Source organism: Cucurbita maxima, unplaced genomic scaffold, assembly GCF_002738345.1.
Source record: "Cucurbita maxima cultivar Rimu unplaced genomic scaffold, Cmax_1.0 Cma_Scf00014, whole genome shotgun sequence".
Lineage (NCBI taxonomy): Eukaryota > Viridiplantae > Streptophyta > Magnoliopsida > Cucurbitales > Cucurbitaceae > Cucurbita > Cucurbita maxima.
Window position 1 is genome coordinate 4,015,746 of NW_019272030.1, and position 19,265 is coordinate 4,035,010.

The 19,265-nt window shown below is 38.0% G+C and overlaps 6 protein-coding genes across 12 annotated transcripts in view; 4 read left to right on the top strand and 2 right to left on the bottom strand.

Moving 5' to 3' along the window:
* LOC111489581 overlaps positions 1 to 1,469 on the top strand; it is a 2,353-nt gene extending 884 nt beyond the window's left edge. The window contains exons 2-3 of one of the 4 annotated variants that reach the window (XM_023137886.1): positions 243 to 945; positions 1,062 to 1,469. In XM_023137886.1, coding sequence (XP_022993654.1) covers positions 287 to 945; positions 1,062 to 1,296 — 894 coding nt within the window. In that variant the 5' untranslated portion in view covers positions 243 to 286 and the 3' untranslated portion in view covers positions 1,297 to 1,469. Of the gene's footprint in view, positions 1 to 21; positions 946 to 1,061 lie in introns of those variants that run through there. The other 3 variants (XM_023137888.1, XM_023137889.1, XM_023137885.1) reach the window with 3 other exon arrangements.
* Positions 1,470 to 1,518: 49 nt separating this feature from the next.
* Positions 1,519 to 3,028, bottom strand: LOC111489548 (malonyl-CoA:anthocyanidin 5-O-glucoside-6''-O-malonyltransferase-like). The gene has a single exon (XM_023137835.1). It carries the CDS (start codon positions 2,964 to 2,966, stop codon positions 1,575 to 1,577), a length of 1,392 nt encoding a protein of 463 aa, XP_022993603.1. The 5' UTR covers positions 2,967 to 3,028; the 3' UTR covers positions 1,519 to 1,574.
* An 8-nt stretch (positions 3,029 to 3,036) lies between these two features.
* On the top strand, positions 3,037 to 5,402 carry LOC111489615 (transcription initiation factor TFIID subunit 8-like). Its single transcript, XM_023137936.1, has one exon. It carries the CDS (start codon positions 3,817 to 3,819, stop codon positions 4,855 to 4,857), a length of 1,041 nt encoding a protein of 346 aa, XP_022993704.1. The 5' UTR covers positions 3,037 to 3,816; the 3' UTR covers positions 4,858 to 5,402.
* A 495-nt stretch (positions 5,403 to 5,897) lies between these two features.
* LOC111489513 (protein LONGIFOLIA 2-like) lies at positions 5,898 to 9,758 on the bottom strand. Its single transcript, XM_023137768.1, has 4 exons — positions 9,057 to 9,758; positions 8,932 to 8,984; positions 7,061 to 8,849; positions 5,898 to 6,966 (listed from the first exon to the last, which is right to left on the bottom strand). The coding sequence occupies exons 1-4, from the start codon at positions 9,214 to 9,216 to the stop codon at positions 6,161 to 6,163; spliced, it is 2,808 nt and encodes a 935-aa protein (XP_022993536.1). The 5' UTR covers positions 9,217 to 9,758; the 3' UTR covers positions 5,898 to 6,160.
* Positions 9,759 to 14,164: 4,406 nt separating this feature from the next.
* On the top strand, positions 14,165 to 16,869 carry LOC111489562 (putative methylesterase 11, chloroplastic). Its single transcript, XM_023137862.1, has 5 exons — positions 14,165 to 14,633; positions 15,382 to 15,618; positions 15,716 to 15,859; positions 16,350 to 16,481; positions 16,572 to 16,869. Exons 1-5 carry the CDS (start codon positions 14,295 to 14,297, stop codon positions 16,851 to 16,853), a joined length of 1,134 nt encoding a protein of 377 aa, XP_022993630.1. The 5' UTR covers positions 14,165 to 14,294; the 3' UTR covers positions 16,854 to 16,869.
* A 1,087-nt stretch (positions 16,870 to 17,956) lies between these two features.
* LOC111489554 (eukaryotic translation initiation factor 3 subunit M-like) overlaps positions 17,957 to 19,265 on the top strand; it is a 6,518-nt gene continuing 5,209 nt past the window's right edge. For all 4 annotated transcript variants that reach the window (XR_002719399.1, XR_002719400.1, XM_023137846.1 and 1 more), the window contains exons 1-2: positions 17,957 to 18,168; positions 18,886 to 19,015. Coding sequence is in view for 2 of the 4 variants with exons in the window: in XM_023137846.1 (XP_022993614.1) it covers positions 18,076 to 18,168; positions 18,886 to 19,015 (223 nt within the window). In the remaining 2 variants the exon portion in view is untranslated. The remainder of the gene's footprint in view (positions 18,169 to 18,885; positions 19,016 to 19,265) is intronic.

Below are 19,265 nucleotides of genomic sequence, written 5' to 3' on the forward strand. Positions count from 1 at the left end.
TTTTTTTTTTTTTTTTTTTTTTTGTCTTTGTTCAGTATTTGATCTTTTGTGTTATAAGTATGAATGCTAGTTTTAGAATCATTTTCTCACTAAATGATTGTAGTATTAGAATGTTATTCTTAAGATCGTGTCTGGAAATTTGTAGTTTTTGGTTAAAGATTAGTCAGCTGGAGATTGTTGATGTTGTGATTGATTTAGCTTTGTTTCTGCTGAATCTTCCGTTTATTTCTCTGTTTATGAAGCATTCGGATAAGAAATACTTGGCAGGATTTTGGGTAACTCAGATATGGATTGTGCACAGAGTAATAAGCAATCCAAGGAGCAATTAGAGATGGCCCATAAAGAAACCGATGTTATCCCTGATCGCAGCAACTCCAATTGTTCATCTACCTCGGAGTTGTCACGAGACTCAGCTCTTCAACCAAAACCAGATGTTTTCGAGTTTATGGGAGCTGTGCAAACAGCGGAGAATTTGTCTCTGGGTTCTTGTAGAATCCAGAGTTCTTCTCAGATTCGATTATCGGGGGTGCTTGAAAACCATGATCCAAACCGAATACCTATATCGATCTTCTCTGGTAAACCTTCAAATCCTATGGAATGGAGCACTGCTTCGAATGAATCATTGTTCAGTATTCATGTGGGAAACAACAGCTTTTCAAGGGAGAACTTCAATTTTTTTACCAAGTCTGGAGAGTTGATGTTGAACCCCAATTCATCCCTGAATCTACCCAGCCTGCCCCCTCTTGTTGAACCACCAAGAGTTGAGAGTAAAACAGGAATCACGGTGAATGTCTCGGCTGAACCAGTGACATCAACTGGACCTCAAATTCCAGCCATATCAGTTCATCAAAAAGAACCCACCACGACACCTACAGATGAGCTTCGAGGTCGCCAGAGTGTGTCAAACGACAGCATGAATAGCTCTCATTCGTTTCAGTTCCCACTGTAAGCAATCCTGAATCATAGTCATAGATATAATGGCTGTTTTAGAAATGTTTTCACTTTGAACTTGGAATCTGAATTATTGTGGCTATGAATTCTGCCTCGTTTTTTTTTATCAGATTGGCAAGTGAAGGTGCAACGCCAAAAACAACCAGCTCCGTCTCAACAGACTCAGGTGCAACACCACAACAACAGCCAGTGACGAAGCTGCAAACAAAGAGGCAGCAGTCAATGAAGCAGGAATCGCCAGAGCATGAATCTCCATCTCCATCTCATGAAATCACGGCACCGTCTCCGGCCACAAACTCGGGTTCGGGCTGGTTTTCCTGCTTCTCGTGGTGTCAATGCCGGTGATGGGATCTCTGCTCGTTGAATGTACTACTTGTTTTACGCTCCTAGCTAATTAGTTCTTTCAAATTGAAAGGAAAAAAGACAAACAACATGAGCTACAGTTGATGACTGTAATCCTTAAGAGTTACATCAGAAGGATTAGCAGTTGATTATTTTTTTCTCATTAAATCATACAATCTCTTGATTCTTGATTCAAAATTTTCATTTAGATTCAAACTAACACGATGAGATGAAACAAGAAATGTTTTTATTCTTCTTCGGAAGAGAAAGTACAAAGAAAGCTAAAGAGTTCTAAGACCATCGGAAAAAATGGAGGCAAAACGGAGCATTTCAGGCTGAGAAAGCACCAAACTGAATTCAATCCCATCTCCGGTTCGTCTATCCGCCAACGAAATCGAACCAGTCCTCTCAATCGAAACCATCTTCACATTCTCTGGTTTTCCCCACCCGAAATCCAACCCATAAACCCCCAATCTCGGCGATCCAACCACTCCGACGAACTTAATCTCCTCTTCCACCTTCTCCCATTTCGACAAAGTTTCCTCCGCCCCCTTTGTCACATTCTCATCCAACCTCTGTATCGTCTCATGAATCCTCTTCGATGCGACCCCCAATCCCTTTTCATCATCTTCCAATTCCCCCGCTTCCGCAAAAACTCCATGGCTTCCACCGCAGTTCCCGAAATAGTTGGTCGGCACCACCGGATCCAGCCGCGCCCGCCAATCGGCGTAGAAGCCCAGGTACACTCTCTTGTTCTTCTGTTCAATTCTCGCTGATTTAACCGCACAAATCGATATGTACGCGAATGCGAGAACGAACGATGAGAATCGGGTCGGTGATTCGTCTTCCTTTGTTGCTGATTTTCTGAGATTTTCGATGTCTGTGCGGGTTAATTCGAATGTACCTCTCACCATTTCTGATGAAACTCCCAAATTTGGGAAATATTTCAGGCTTTTGATTGATGGGTCGGTGGGGTTGGTCTTTTTTAGCCAGTAGTTGATGTAGAGCAGGTCGATTCCCTTTGGGTCTTTGATAATGGACCGATCGAAAAATGGGGTTAGTTCTGGCGGTAGAGTAATGGGGGATTCGGGATTGTTTTGGGTGTGCTTGAAAATGTGAGCCCACGATTTCAAGAACATGATCGAGCTTTTGCCATCGACGAAGGCGTGGTGATTGGAGATGCCGATGGACAATCCCCTGTTTTGGAACAGAGTGATCTGCAGAGCCATTACCGGAACATAATCATCCGCCGCCGGCAATTCCGGGACAAAGGGGCGGCACTCTTCTACTGTACGGATTCCAGTACAAGAGAAGTGGGTGAAGTCAGCATCAGTCTCGGCGACAGTGAGGGAAACAGCATCGCCAGGGGAGTAAAGAACGGTGGGTTTGGGAGATTCCGGCGGCCAAACGAGATTTCCGGCGAGAGGGAGGAAATGTTGGAGAGTGAGAGAGAGGGAGTGCTTGAGATGAGTGACGATGGAATTGGAGTCCAACAATTGGGGATCGGGTAAAGAGTAGAAGAAGAGTCGCTCTGTGGGAGGGATTTTTAAAAACAGAGCATCAAGGTAGGTAAAAGGAAGAGAGAAATCGGCGGCGGAGGAAGGTGAGGCCGGAGGCGGAGACACCTTGGTGACTTCCAGAACTCTGACCAGGTTTGCCTTCAGATTCTCCATATGAGCCGTGATTTGAAGCTGGAACTGATGAGAATTGATGAGGTTTTAGAGCGATTTATATGGTGAGACTTATTTGAAAAAGTTTTAGGATTAGGATTGCATGTTTCACGTGGAAATGGAAGTCGATTGGTATATGATAGAACAAAAATTTTGTTCTATCAACGTGAATCACGATATCATCTCTCACATATTCTTCACATAATTACCCTCATAATCCACCAATTAATCCCACATTTTAATATTAATAATTTGAAATTGTGATTGTGATAATCCGTAGGGTGTTCAATGACCCGAAAAATTCAATTAACTTGACCCAACCCGCATGGGTTGGGTTGGGTTATGAACGATCAAGTTCCCAATTGGGCTTCCTTCGTTTTCAATTGGGTACTTGATCGTATTATTTTTCCAGATTAAATCCTTCGCAACTCCTTCAATCGATCTCCAATGCGTACGGCAAGCATTGCAATTAATGGTACTAAGTTGAGCATTCTAATAGTTTGTTTGACATTTTGGTTTTTCTGAGCCCAAATTTTGTTCTTAATTCAACGTCCGACGCATTAGGGCGTTATCTCAGATGCGAAGTTGTTTAGCTTCGGATTGTTTCTGTTGATAGTTGTGTGATGCTTTGTTCTACTGAAGTTTGTACTGTCTCTATCCATCTGCGCAAGATTTTCTACTATAGATTGTCATTTAAGTCTTGATTTATGAGCACCAGCGAAGTACTTGGGCGATTTCTTCGTCTCATTTTCTTGATTTTTCCGCCGATGAGCTAAGTGCGAACGGGGAATTCATTCGCGAGTGCTTTTGGTTGTTATCTTTGCGGCAGATAAGTTGATATGAATATTTGAATATGAGCGATGGAGGTGAAGACTTCCCACGGGCGCTTGCCAGGATTGCTGTATCCCAAATATGTGAGAGTGAGGGGTTTCAAACTTTTCAACAGTCTGCCCTCGAAACTCTGGCCGACGTTGCAGTTCGGTATGTTCATAACATGGGAAGGGCCGCAAACTTCTGTGCTAACTTCGCTGGCAGAACAGAGTATAATGTATTGGATATAATGAAAGCACTGGAAGATTTGGGGTCTGTCCAAGGCTTTGCAGGTGCTTCGGATATTGAATATTGTCTCGCGAGATCCGGCACTGTTAAAGAGATTGCTCGTTATGTAGCTCGAGCGGAAGAAATCCCATTTGCCTACTCGGTTCCCAAATTTCCAGTTGTCAAGGAGCGAAAGTTGAGGCCTACTTTTTTGCAAATTGGGGAAGAACCTCCTGGAGAGCATATACCTTCTTGGTTGCCTGCAATCCCTGATCCTGAAGCAGACATTGAGCCCTCCACTGTGAAGGAGGAAGTAGTGGAGCCTCAAACAATTAAAACTGAGCTAGAAAAACCATGTAGAAGTGCAGAACAATCCATCTGGAATCTGCAGAGGTGGTTGTTTTGCCATGGATTGGAAGGATCCCAAAGAGAAGGCCCTAGAAATGCAGCTATGATCAAACAAACACAAGAAAGTAACCCATTTTTTGCTCCCCCGCTGCAATTTGGTGAAAAGGAAATTTCTTCTTTCGTTCTTCCAGATAGTATATTGAACAATTCAAGTACAGAATATCTTGTTCCTATCATGGAGAACTGTCTTGTGGATACACATGTCTCAGTGCTGGAGACTTTTGCTCCTGCTATTGAATCAATAAAGAACAATTTGTACGATTCTGATGAAAAGCTCTCTCTGAACAGACTATCCACTATGCAGTTTAAGATTGGAACTGGAAAGAAGCCTGTCGGTAGCAGGATAGAATCGAAGGTTCCAAACAATGGTGTGAAGACGTCTTCGTCCTGGTTTGTAGCAGAAGATGAGCAGTATGACAAGAAAAGAAAGGTCGAGAAGATTCTTTAGGACTTGATGGAGACTGGATGCTCGATTAAAATTTGTACGCGGATTTTAGAAGACTGGATGCAGTTTTTCCTGGTTGTGAAAATCACTAACATTGTATTGTCTGGTATTAGCTTATAGAATGAAAGATTCAATTTTGTGGAAGGAGAGATTCCAGTTTACCTAAACTTTTGAGGTATGCTTATGTTTTATATGAACTACTTCGCTTTTTTCTCTAATTAATTTGGCATTTGGAAATGGTTAGTAAGGAAGTACGAAGACAAGGTTGGGCGAACAACTCTAGCCTCGCGTTAATATCATCCTAATCAACGATGTTTCGAGTTGAGGGAGATCAAAAGAAAAGGAGCTTGGTTTATCATATGCGTTGTGAAAGAATCATCAGGGAAAAACACTTCTAATATTTTTTGGTTTGAGGGATCTGTTGTTCATATTGTTCTTCCTAGCATATATGCCATCCCTATCTCGTTTACAATTTGTATGCCCTGGAAATTTGAACTAGAAGCTTGACCTTTAAGTCTTAGCTCTGTCAATGGCTGTTTTCTTTCTCACTTTGGCTTTTGCTCATGGGAGTAATCAGACATACTTCTGAAAGTTTTAGTTTAGGTTATGCATTGCACGATTATAGAAACTTCTCTGTGGAGCTTAAAATTTAAAATTTCTTTTATTGATTAAATCTCAATTCTTCCACCCAAGGTCCTACTAAAAATTATAGAAAGATTCTCCCTTTTATATCTTCATTTTACTTTATCTTGGACTCTAGAACGTGTTGGCGACCTGTGACCACCATGCTAATGTAGACATAACTGTAGCCAAGTTTCTATTCCATGACAGTAGTGGTTTGCTGGTTTCACATCAATTGCTGTTTAATGATGTACTAAAACTCCATGCCAAGTTTCTTCATTTTGATTATTTGTGTGTAACAATTATTTCCTGCTAGGGTGCAGTGTTTGGAACTTAGCACTTATCCTTTGCATTTTGCATTTTCTATTCTAACTTTCAAGACCTGGATGTTCCTAGATGGCCTAGTGATCTGTACAGTGTGCCTGAACAGAACTCGAAAACAAGGATGCTACTTGTACCTTTGTCTTCATATACAATTAATATTTGTTTCTAATACAGTTCTTATGCCAGCAACGATCTAAATTTATACTGCAAGAGTTGCTGGGGTTGTACAAGAGAGAGAGAAAAACTCTGGAAGGGTAATGTCAAATAAGCCTAAACCTGTAGAAGTAACTAAAGATGCAAACTTTGAAGCGGGAAGTGAGGGATAGATTGCCCATTTATTCATCTAAGATTATGGGAACTCCTAGTTTGCGGAAAATCCCCTGCAATGATCGTCGTAGAAGCTTGCTTCATTCATCACAATCTCAGTTATTAAATCTTTGAAGATCTGCCGCTCAACATCCAACACTATGCCTGGAATAACATTTTGGCTATCTCCCCAGTAGCGTGATGGATTCCTCAAATCTTCCCAAATCATGTTTTTTAAAGCATCATCGCAGTCATGGAGACTGCCATTTTGGTTGCTATCTTGTAGCTGTTCAATCTGTGTGCATAGTTCTTTCAAAATCTGTTGGCCTCTTGCTTCTGTTCCTGCAATATTACTTTTTGATAGCCAATGCTTGAAAGAACGTTCAACCACTAGTTTGTCTACAAGAATTTCGTTGACAGTATCAAACTCAAGTTTCCTCTGAACTTTATTGCGAGCTTCTGATATGGAATTCTGTTTTCTGTAGGAATTCCCATTAAAAAGCCATTTGACTGCCTTGGACTGCTCAAGTGCAAGAAATAAGTTGGGGTTGATCAGGTGTCCTGGTGAGTGAAGCTGAATGGCAGACAGGCCATTTTTAAGCTCTTCGAGGAGACCTGATACTGATAATATTTGCCAAATATATCTGTGCTGTGAACTCATTTCTTGGCAGTGGTGATTCTGGCAATCATTCAAGAGCTCCTCCTCCACGTTACTGAAGTTCGCTTGTCGAACATGCTTCCTCAAGTTGTCGATCTCTGACTTCAAGTTCTTAATCTCAGTGCTGAGAGCCTCTGTGCTTTTCTGTGATTGAACTGGTACCTCCTGACTCGACTCTGCTTCAGAATTTATGGTCTCTTCATCTATTCCATCAAAGTTCAAGTGTTCTTGTCATGTAACAGAACGCAACATAATTAGTATTGGTCATTACAGCATGATGAAGAACGAGATCCATACCTTCAAAAGCATATGATATTTTCTTGATAGGAGACGGTGAATCGTCTTGGTAAAATGTAGAATCAAGAACAGAGACGGGACTTTGTTGCTCAGAGCTTGTTAATGTTGCTTTGACTTTTGTGACGCTGTTTGATTCCACTCTATTGGTCTCAGGCTTCAGAGCGTAAACACTTCCTCGTCGACTCGTATCACCAGGACATGTACTACTTTTGCTCGATTTCCTAGTGCTTTTCTGATTCGAAGTGGGAGATTTTTGCCTGAGTTTTATTTCTGTGGAACATGATCCAACGTTTCTGGTGTTAATCCTTTCGGTCCTGCTTGGATCTGATGATGGAGTGGTGTGGCATGATTCTTTCTCTACCCCAAACTTTTTATGCAGTCTTGAGCTTGTAACTCTTGGACTGTTTCCTGAGGCTGTTGAGACTTCTGTGCGAAGGCTGTGTTGATCCTTTGTCGATTTTGTTGGTTTCGAAATTCTTGTATTGGTAGATTGCATTTTCCCACTGCACAATGCAACATGGTTTAACGGCACCGAGGGAGAGGAGTTGCTGAGTTTTTCCAAGTGTTTAGCTGGTCTCATGATGATTATTGAGGATTTCTGTGACTTTAAAGAGTTCGAAACCTTGGCTCTCGCAGAAGAAGTCGTGCTGTCGAGTAGTGAGTTTCTTGGGCTTGCTGCTCCTGAACTGCTTATTTGTGATGCACAGTTTGATGCTTCTTCCTTGTTCTCCAGTACTGCTCGAGATTTTTGCATAGCTTCAAGTATCTGTTTTAGAGCTCTGAGGTCTTTTCCAGATTTGGTGAATTCAAGTGTTGACAATCTTTTCTCAATCTCTCCATAAACAGAGGAGTTTGGCACATCTGTAGCAAGTTCATGACTTTCAGTACAAGCATTGGGTTTCAAATCCAAAGGATTGTTTCTCAGGCTGGGTGAATAGGAATCTCCATGACAAATCCTTGGCAACCCGGAAAACCGATTTTGTTGTGTGTTCTCATCATTCTTCCTCGACGATCTGGACAAAGAACTTTTTTCATAGTTTGGGTTAGCATTGATCAATCTTGATGGACTGTTGGTGGTTGAAGATGAATCTGGGAGATCATCCATTCCCATTAACTTTGCTACGACTGTAGGTGATTGTTTCGAACTCACCCGTTCTTCAAAATCTTTAACTAGATCATTCGATCTCGTTCCAGAAGCAGACCGCCTAGCCCAGCTTTCTTTACTGTCCAGTGATAGCCTCGGTAGTTCCCTGATTTTTATTGTTGATTTCAATGCATCATAGGACTCCCTTTCATCATACGACAGCCTTCGATTAAATTTGGTTGCTGGATGTGTGGGAATGTCATCCTCTTCATTGGCAGATCGATGCGTGTTCCGAAATCGCGCAAGAGCACGAAATGATTCGTTTGATCCTGAAGTCGATCTCACCAGCCTCGGAGAGTCCACATGTTTTAATTTACGACTAACGGCTTCTTCTCCCGCCACAGTTCTGACTGCTTCTCTGTTCATATTCTCTTTGACAATATCCCGGAACTCGAAAGATTTGCAGCTCAGTTGCTTAGCAGCAGCAGCAGAAGAGGAATTGTGCGGGTTCATCAGAAAGTCCCGTGTCGTGCTTCCAGGAAAATCGGCATGGCTGAGCAATGTTGTTTCAAGGCGAGCCGCTCTGTTGTTAGCATCAAGAGATGAAAAACTGGAAGAACAAGAAGTTGTAGACGTAAATGAAGCTCTGGAAGACTCAGTGGAGACTCTTTGCTTCTCTTTTCTTGACATCTTCTGGTTTTTCCCCTACAATTGAACAAAACAAGCACTTTACAAAAATGGTCTTTCAAAACTGAACTGAATTGCCATTTGCTTACTGAATTCTCACCAGAGTTCTCTGAGAGACATTGCTTGGCTCCTTTGGGATACCTTCATTATGACCTGCCAAAGAAGACAGTGTTCATTACAAAAAAGAAATGAATTATGGTGGAAGAAGAGTTAGCAAGCAAGTACCTGGCGGTGGTAGGAGTTTCCTTTGGAGGCGACCGGCGATGCTCCGGCCACCGAGGAAATAACGGCGGTCAAACATCTGAAAAATGGCATTCATACAGCCAAACTGGTTATGAAGGCTTTGATTCTCATGTGATAAAGAATTGGTGAGGTCTGCAGACATCTTAGAACAAAATAGTTTGAGTTAGCAAAGAACAAAGGCACCAAACATTGAAGAAAGGTCATAAGATATGGTTTATTTTGGGGTTTGGGCACACAGAAGAGGAAAAGAGGAGTGAGTTTAACGTGTTGTTCGTCTTGGGAATGCGGGAAACACACACGCAACAGGGCAATGAAGAAGAAGAAGAAGAAGAGGAAAAAACCAAAAGCAGGGAATGGTCAGAAAGCAGTTACAGAAAGAAGATGCTCTCTGGGGACACCCATTTTGTACAGTCCATTACGTATAAGATAGAAAGAGGAAGAGAATACTAAATATGAAAACAGGGTGTTATGGACGATGATGATGATGATGTGGGTCAGATCTAGATCACTTCATTTCCTCTTCTTCTTCTCTTTTTTCTTTGGTTTCAGAGAGTTTGGTGTGGAGAAGAAGATAATGGTGGCTGGTGGACCTCATGGGGTCACCATGTGGTGTCTGTCAGAAAAGTGGAACAAAATTTAAGAAACTGGGATTTTATCTTTACAAAACCACTCCCAAAAATATATATATATATATAAATCAATAATCTGGAATACAACCGATAAATATTTTCTTCCAACAAACCAAAACACAAATAAATTTTGTAAGAGCTCAACCTCACTGCTAGTAGATATGATCTGTTTCAGTTCACTATATATCTGTTTTTAGCCTCACAGTTTTCAAACTCATATATTTTCATATATATAAGAAATGTTTCGTTCTTTTCTTACATCAATATGAGATCTTTATAGTATTCATATCAAGTAAAAGTCAACTCATCTTTATAAATTTTAATATGTATTTGAATGGTAGGTCTATATTAGAGATCTTAAAAGGGTGTGAGGGTGTGGATTAAATTTATAATTTAAAATTTTTATTAACAGAAAAGAGATGTTTTTTTATAATTATTTTCCCATTTTCACACTCTTATTTTAATTATTGAAATCCTGGACAGCTAAGCGAATTAACGGCGGGTAAAACCATGGTATGTAAAAAGCAGTGTTAAAAGATCCTATGGATTTCTTACCCTATTTGACATCATTATCATTATCTAATTTAAATCATTTTGTCACCTATTTTTTTTAATCTTTTATTACATATAATTACGCTAAATTTAATAACTAATATTTCTTTTTTTTTTTTTTATAGATATTAGAATTTTTCGTATGATTGTTTCATTCTAGTACTTATTTTAGAGATAGAAAAATAATAAAATATATAAATGACCAAGATATTATTAATTTAAAATTCCCTCTCCATATAATTATAATAATTAACTAATTAATTAATTGTAGCATGTGAGTTATGAGGAATAGTGGGAAAGGTAGAAGTACAAGCAAAGGACATTCAGCCAAGACACCACTTTTCCATAATTTATATATTCCATTAATATTCTTTTATTTCTTGTTACTCTTTTTTTTTTTTTTAATAATTTTCTTGAATTATATTTTTTGGGGTTTTATCGTTTTAATTAAGAGAAATTAGTTAGAAAAATAATTGCCAAATATATTTTTGTTTTGAAGAAAAACTACAAATTAGTTTTTTTTTTTTTTTATTTAATAATCTGTAATGTGCTGATATTCAAGCTCAATTTTAATTATATTAAATTATTAATTTTTCTTTGGACGTGGAATTTGGAAAAGGGAATGCAAAGGCACATGGGAAAAGTGAAGGCATCACGTGAGTGATTCCCTTAACAAATTCAAACTCAGCCATCTCCATAATTTTTCTTCACTAGTTTCCAACCACCATCATCATCCATTGTACAATCCATTTCCACGTGACCTGCCCAACCTTATCTCTCGTTCAGACATGGTATCAATTTATTTACGTAACAGCCTAAACTCACTGGTACTAGATATTGTCCACTTTAGCTCGCTACCATATCGTCATCAGCCTCATTAAAGCGCGTCAATAAAGAGAGATATGAGATCCCCCAATTCACCCCTAACACCATTAGTAATAGTCAAAACCCCACCACTAGTAGATATTGTCTGTTTTTTCTCGTTATGTATTGTCATATGTCTCACCGTTTTAAAATATGTCTACTATGGATATGTAAGAAATGGCTAGCACACCACCTAAGGTCACTGTTAGCCTATATTATCCAATTTAACCCATTACGTATCTCCACCAACCTTAAGGAGAAGGTTAAAGAGGACAATTACCCCTCCTTTACTAGTGTGTCACGTAAGTTAACAAGCATGCTTTATTATTTAAAAAATAAAATATGGCCTAAAGAATAATCATTAAATCTAACACTAGGGATAGTCTCTCATTACAAATTTAAATTGAAGATATTCAAGATTGTGCAGTAAGGTCAACAGATTCCATCTTATCTCACCTTTCATGATGAGAGTTGCTTTTTTAAGATTTTATGGATCTCAAACTTTATTATTTAATAATTAATGTTATGATTATAATTAACCAAACTTTTGCATGAACTTGTGTTGATTAAAACTTTATATTAACCATATGATATGTTTTAAAACTATATAATATAATAACTTCGTTGAATATATTAAACACAAAGTCAATAATGGAAGAAAAAATAATAAAATATAAAAAATGTGGGGGTATGTCTGCAAATAGTTTTATGCAAAGGATTGAAAAACTCAAACATGTCAATAATTAAATCATACTCTTCAAAATTGACAGTTCATTGGGATCTACACGCTCACATGCTCTTCTCTCTCTGAAATTCATGTAACTTTGACTTTAATTAATTATTTTATTTTATGTTTTTAAATATTATATTGCCAACTTTTTCCTGCTTCCAATTAGGTAACCAAGTGGAATTGGAGATTTAAAAATTCATTTCTAAATTTTTTTAATTTATTAATTTCAATACAAATTTGTAACGAGATAGGCCGATTATTTAAACGAGTATTAAGTTTCTTACGACATACTTATAAGAAGGAAAACTATCCCTTAAATCAACACATATCATTTTAGCACATAATAATATCAGTCATGTACCATTTCAACAGTTAAATTTAAAGAACCGACCCGTGTAAAGTTAGTTCAATTAGTTGGTTCCGGTTAGAATCGTGAATGAACGAGGATCAAACTTCTGGGTTTTCGATCGAGAATATACCCTTTGTGTTAGATGAATTATGCTCAATTTGACATTGACGTTAATTATAATTTAATAAACGAATAAATAATAAAAACAAAAAATAGGTTAAAAGAGGTAATTGTGATTATTGAGGGGGTAAATATACATGAATGAGTGAGGTTAAATCAAGGTAGCGGTCAACATTAATTACCACAGTTAGCTATTACTGTAAAAAGGATTAAAAAAAAGTTGGCTATATTATTACATCAACTACCAATAAAAACGAAGTATTTAAATCAATATTGGGGAAATTATGTAATTTATTAAATTAATGATTACTATGAATTAATTAGGTTAATTATCAATTATAGTAAATGAATGTTTGCTATAATCAAATCAATTTGTGATTAATTATTATTATTTTTTTAATGTCAAAACTTGGGCTTTTATAGGCCCATTACTTCTTTTATGGGCCGCATGAACCAAGTGGTCGATTGAAGACTATTCCAAACATACCCTTAACCCAATATTAATTTTACTTTTCATTTTAAAAGTACCCTTGCCGTGCAATAATAATTAGAATATTGGATTAAAAGTAATATTATTTTTATTTTTCATTTTAACACTATAAAATAATATTGTAATTTTTGAAAAATTAACGCATTGCATTTTGATATATTAATTGTTCTCTTTACAAATTATTAATTGGTGAAGCTTTAAATAAAAATAAACTTAAAACAAAATATAAAAATATGGGAAGAAGAAAATCAGGAGACCTAACATTTACACATAATAAATGGGGAAAAAAAAGTCAATGCTTTAAATAATATAATAAATAGGGAGAAAAAGGTAAACAGTTGGGGGATGTTGGTCAGAAGTCAAAGGGCAATAAAGGGGAGCCATCATTGAATTCCTCGTGAGATTGTAAGTTTGATTGGAGAGGGAAATGAAACATATCTTATACACGTTTTAAAGATCGTGAGACTAATGACAATACGTGACAGACTAAAACGGACAATATCTACTAGCGGCTTAAGTTGTTAGAATGGTATCAGAGCTCGTCACTGAGTAGTGTGCCAACGAGAACACTAGATAACAATATCTACTAGTGATTGATTTGAGTTGTTACGATGGTATAAAAGCCTGTCACCAAAGTAGTGTGCCAGCGAGAACCACTGAGTCCCAACAGGAGTAGATTACAATATCTATTAGTGGTATCAAAGTTAGTCACCAAGTAGCGTGCCAGCAAGAACTTTAGGTCCCAAGAGGAGTGGATTGTGAGATCTCACATCGATTGGAAAGGAGACCAAAACATATTTTATAAGTGCATTTTAAAAATCGTGAAATTGACGACAATATGTAATGGGCTAAAACGAACAATATCTTATAGCAGCGAGTCTACATTACTCTTATCTTTCTCTTTTCTTAACTCCTAATTTCTTCTCTCGCAAAATCTCCTTATCTTCGCTTAGCCTAGATGTCGCGACTCTATCTGAGTAGGGAGAAAAAATGTATTAACAATATCATAGGAATAAAAGATATAAATGTGTATCTTAAACCTAAAGCATAGGGAGTATTTAATTAATGAATGTCACGAAACCTTAAAATCTAATTTGCAGTCCAATTAAATGTTCACATAAAGTAGCTGTGCAATTAAAGTAACGGTTTTATTTTTCTTTGTTTTTGTTTTAAATTTTGTAAAATAAAAGATTAAAATTGTTATAAATATAAAATTCATATGAAATTAGATAATTCCACAATTATGTAAATACTAATAACGCTTATCTATTTGTTGGAAAAAGACACCGACTTGGATCTCAGTCATCGCTGGAGGCCGCCCATACGGTGTGCTTTGAATGCTCCATAGTCAAAGAACAAAGTATAAATTTCTTTCCTTTGAAATCCATTCATTCATTCATTCCCTTCTCTGTCGCCAAAACAGACCGCCCTCGAACTTCGCCCTCTTCAATCACTTGCCCCCATTTCTGTACTTGATGCTCCGCTAATGGGTAATTTCTGTGGCAGTCTCGCACCCAAGCCGACGAAGAAAAGGCCCACCAAGCGCCCTCTCAACCCGCCGTCGTCCGCCAATTCGAGTAAAATATGGACCCGAGGTCGTTCTTCGAGGAAAGAAAAACACAATGCTGCTCTGACTCAACAGCAAATTCTTGCCGCTGCGATTTTATTTCAACAGCACCACGGCCGCGACCCTTTTGATCGAACCTCTTCCCTTCGGTACCCGAAATCAGGGTCGAAGAATACCAACGCTTTGCCGCGTAGTTCGAGTACTCGTGCTCGGTCGCTTACCGATCCCATGCTTCAACCCCACCAACTTGTTGCCCAGGTAGAGTTTTAGTGTTTTTTTGAACCATGGTTTTTGTTTTTTTGGTGTTTTTCTCTGGATATTTAGTTTATGAATTGATGTAGCCTCCAAATTTCAAAATGGATCTTATGGTTTTTGGTTTTTGAGTTTATTTTATTTGGCGCTCAAAGAGTTAATGTGATATCACATATTGATTGAGGGAGAAAAACAAAATACCCATTATAAGAGTGTGAAAACTTTCTCTAGCAAAAGTGTTTTAAGGTCCTGAGGGGAAGCTCATAAGTAAAAGTTTAAAGAGGACAATATCTCTTAGTGGTGAACTTGGGCGGTTACAATGGTATCAAAGCTAGACACCAGACGATGTACCAGCAAGAAGGCTGTTCTCCAAAGGGGTAGACACGAGACGATGTGCCAATAAGGACGCTGGCCTCAGAATGGGAGGATTTGGTGGAGTTCCACATCAATGGGAGAAAGGAACAAGCGCTAGCAAGGGCACTGGACCCTAAATGGGGTTGAATTGTGATATCCCACATTGGTTGGGGAGGAGAACGAAACTCCCTTTATAAAGGTGTGGAAACGTTTCGCTAGCAGACACGTTTTAAAACCTTGAGGGGAAGTCCGAAAGGAAAAACCCAAAGAGGAAAATATCGGCTAGTAGTGAATTTCGGCACTGTTACAGCTAGCCAATCACATGCTATAAATGTAGTTACACAATCCGTGAAGAGTTGATGGTGAAAATTGGTTGATTTCATTTGTTTTGAGCATGCAGAATGTTAAACTTGAGGATATAGAAACAAATCATTTTGTTCTTGTCCATGGTGGTGGCTTTGGTGCATGGTGTTGGTACAAAACCATAGCACTTTTAGAAGAAGGGGGTTACAAAGCTACTGCAATAGATTTAACTGGTTCAGGAGTTCATTCGTTCGATCCAAATCGAATCACGAGCCTTTCGCAATACGTGCAGCCTCTTACTGATTTCCTTGAGAAGCTTGCTGAAGGAGAAAAGGTGCTGGAAATGGCTGTGAATGAGTAATTATGAAGTCATTCACTTATTTTCTCCTTGTCCAGCTTTGAGCTTGACATTTTGGAACATCTTTGTGCAGGTTATCTTGGTGGGACATGATTTTGGCGGTGCATGTATTGCTTATGCAATGGAATTGTTTCCTTCTAGGATTGCAAAAGCCGTATTTATTGCTGCGGCAATGTTGAGTAATGGACAGAGCACTTTAGACATGTTCTCCCACCAGGTATTCTTGCTAATCTGGATTGAAATTCTGAAGTTGCTCGTTTTGGAAGGCATGCCACATGTATTTGAATTGTGTTGTACGTTTGAATTTAAGACCCTACGAAATTTCTTTGGCTTATTTATGTTTGGCTGCCTGTTAGGAACCACGAACCTAATATTATCCACTTTGAGCATAGCCTCTCATGGCTTTGCTTTTCGTTTTCCCAAAATAAAGTACACCATAGAGCCTCTATTGAGGCTTATGGAGCCCTCAAACAGTCTCTTCTTAATCGAGACTTGACTTCTTTTTTTAGAGCTCTCGAACGAAGTACATCCTTTGTTCGATACGTGAGTCACTTTTGACTATACCTTTGAGGCTCCCAACTTCTTTGTTCTACATTTGAGGATTCTATTGACATGACTAAATTAAGGGCATGATTCTAATACCATTTTGTTTCTCCCTTAGTCCCGTAGTTGAGGTATGTGAATGGTGTCTTATTTGCCTACTGCAGGTCGGTGCAGATGACCTAATGCAGCAGGCTCAGACGTTTTCATACGCAAATGGGAACGATCATCCTCCAACTGCTATCAACTTCGAAAAATCACTGTTGTGGGACATATTTTTCCACAAAAGTCCTGCCAAGGTAACTCATAAACTTCTCATTGTGTCTTTTAATATCACAGCTTGTGGAGTTCTGTTCTATTTCTCATTGCCATTTGTATTTTTGGTCCAGGATGTTGCTCTGGCATCTGTATCAATGAGACCGATTCCATTTGCGCCTATTCTGGAAAAGCTGTGCCTTTCCGAGTCGAAATATGGATCGATCGGACGGTTTTACATCGAAACTCCAGAAGACAATGCCATTCCCATCACATTACAAGAAAGCATGATGAACAAAAGCCCCCCACAAAAGGTGTTTCGGCTAAAAGGGGCAGATCATTCCCCTTTCTTCTCAAAGCCTCAAGCTCTAAACAAGCTATTGGTAGACATCTCAAAGATTAAAACACAATCATAGCATTACTTGAGGCAGAAGCCATCAGGCCACACTGTAAGGTCAGAACAAATCAATAATGTATTGCTCATTAGACATCAACCAAAATAAAAAGTTCTGGTACTTTATTTAAACGTAAAACATGCTGTTTCCTTTGCCATCTGTGTGCTACTTCTCAGTTTGGGGGATTCATCGGATTGTTCGTCCGTTTTGGCTCATTATGTATCATCGTTAGACGTGTTTCGAGGAATTCATGGGGATTGTTGTTCGTTAGCAGATATTGTCTGTTTTGGCTCGTTACGTATCACTGTCAACCTTACTGTTTGTTTTAAGACGCGGCTGGAGAGAGGTTCCCGCACCTTTGTAAAAAATGTTTTGTTTTCCTCTCAAACTAATGTAGGAAGAGATTCTCACACCCTTACGAGGAATGTTTTGTTCTCCTCTCAAACTAACGTGGGATCTTACAATCCACCCCTTTTGGAACTTAGTGTACTCGTTGACACACCACTTGAAATCTAGCTCTGATACTATTTGTAACAGCTCAAGTCCATCATTAGTAGATATTGTCGTTAGCTTCATGATATTAAAACACATATGTTAGAAAGAGGTTTACACAACATACTCCTCTCCGATCGATGTGAGATCTTGATTTTACTAAATTATTTGTCTACTTTCGTAAATATGAGATATTTTAAGTCAAACTAAAATTAGCTAAGGTTTTTCATTTAAAAAGTGAATAATATTGATACGAGAATGGAAATTGATTTTTTTTTTTTTTAATAAAGACTTTATTTATGTTCAAAATAGTTAGTTTAGGTATTAATTTGTTTTTATTAAAATATGCAATATTTGTTTAAAGTTTAGAACAAAATTAAAATTATAAAATAAATAGATAAATAAAATGTCCCTAAAAATTATATTGTAGAAAACAATAAGGATCGAGTGATTAACAAGAAGTAGGATCAAATTAATTCACAACAAAATTAGCATAATTATTATTTATTTATTAAATATTTGTCCACGTAAATATATACATTTATATATATATATTATATATATATATCCGAAATACAAAAGAAGAGGGAATTTATAAGGAGAATAGATTTTAGTTCACGCAACTGTGGCACGTGAGAATCACAAGCTTTAAGCGCCTAGGGTTTTCTGCAGCTTCCCTTGGCGCCTTGCTCTACTGTAACAAAAGCGCGGGGGGGAGAAAGAATCTTGGATTTGTTTGAGAGGTTCTTCAATGGCGACTGTCGTTGAAACCTCCGAGGAAGATGCAGCTCTCACCGTCGTCCGCTTTGCCTCTGAGCTTGCTTGGGCCGACGCCGGTCCCGAGGTTCCTAATCTTTAATTCTTTTAATCTTTCAAATCAGTTTTGGTGCTTTGGCAGCGCCGTCCACATCTCGACTTTGTGGATTGCACTAGGTTTTGGTTTACAACTTCATCGAAACTTTTTTTTGATTGCTCAATCGTCTATAATGTTTTTTCTTATTGTTAAAAGGAAAGAAAAAAAAAAAAAAAAACCTCTAGAATTACGGTTGTTGATTTATTCTGTCGGAAATTGAAAATTATGATAAGTTGTAGCGATTTTTTGATTTAGTCTGTCGGAAATTGGAGAACATGTACATGTAGTTCAGGTAATTGGCGGGGCGTATGCTACGGCTAATGTTTTCCACATACGCCGGAAGATATGGAAAACAGTGCTTATTGAGCACTGTGAAGATATTTGTCCGTTAGCATTATTTACATAATCTTGCTATATCAACACGGGTTGCGATTAGATTTTAGGTGCCTTTATATTTGTGCAGAAGTAAAGAGTTAAGGAAAATGTATATTGCTTATATAATCTATTTTTTCTGCCTAATTTGAGGTCTTACATAACGAGAATAAATGTTTTTTTTCCCCTTCCCTTATGTTTTTAAGCACTACAATTTGTTCTTTTGTCTGTGATGTCGACTAAAATACACTCCGCTTTTTAACTGAATGAATCATCATATTGCAGATTATTTGTTAGTACTGTGGATTATTAATCGGCGTTTTTCTTTATTTGTAGGCTGCTGAGCCACAAGTTAATAGACTCTGCGTTGAAGCTCAAGAATGTATGGTTATGGGAAGATGGGTGGATTTGGCATCTTTAATGCTGGCTTCTACCGACGTGATATTTTCAAAAGTTTCTGAAAAAGGTAAATATAGTTTGAAATTGAGAACTATGAATCTCCAGGACTTTTTATTAATTTGTTTGGGGGGGGGGAGGGGATGGCGAACCAATTTCTCTGTATTTTTGTTTTCAAGGGTTGTGATTGTGACACAATGAAGGTCGTTGAGGTTGCTTCTTTTATTGGTATTATTCTTCTTAAGTGGAGCGATAGACATGTCTGCATGGAGACAAGTTTTTTTTTTTTTTTTTTTTTTTTTTTTTTTTTTTTTTTTTTT

Coding starts and splice junctions, on each gene's coding strand:
- LOC111489548 (XM_023137835.1), bottom strand. CDS start 2,966: ATGGAGAATCTGAAGGCAAACCTGGTCAGAGTTCTGGAAGTCACCAAG.
- LOC111489513 (XM_023137768.1), bottom strand. CDS start 9,216: ATGTCTGCAGACCTCACCAATTCTTTATCACATGAGAATCAAAGCCTT. Junction 8,985..9,056: donor GAAACTCCTACCACCGCCAG/GTACTTGCTTGC, acceptor CTTCTTTGGCAG/GTCATAATGAAGGTATCCCA. Junction 8,850..8,931: donor ATGTCTCTCAGAGAACTCTG/GTGAGAATTCAG, acceptor GTTCAATTGTAG/GGGAAAAACCAGAAGATGTC.
- LOC111489562 (XM_023137862.1), top strand. CDS start 14,295: ATGGGTAATTTCTGTGGCAGTCTCGCACCCAAGCCGACGAAGAAAAGG. Junction 14,634..15,381: donor CCCACCAACTTGTTGCCCAG/GTAGAGTTTTAG, acceptor TTGAGCATGCAG/AATGTTAAACTTGAGGATAT. Junction 15,619..15,715: donor AGCTTGCTGAAGGAGAAAAG/GTGCTGGAAATG, acceptor ATCTTTGTGCAG/GTTATCTTGGTGGGACATGA.
- LOC111489615 (XM_023137936.1), top strand. CDS start 3,817: ATGAGCGATGGAGGTGAAGACTTCCCACGGGCGCTTGCCAGGATTGCT.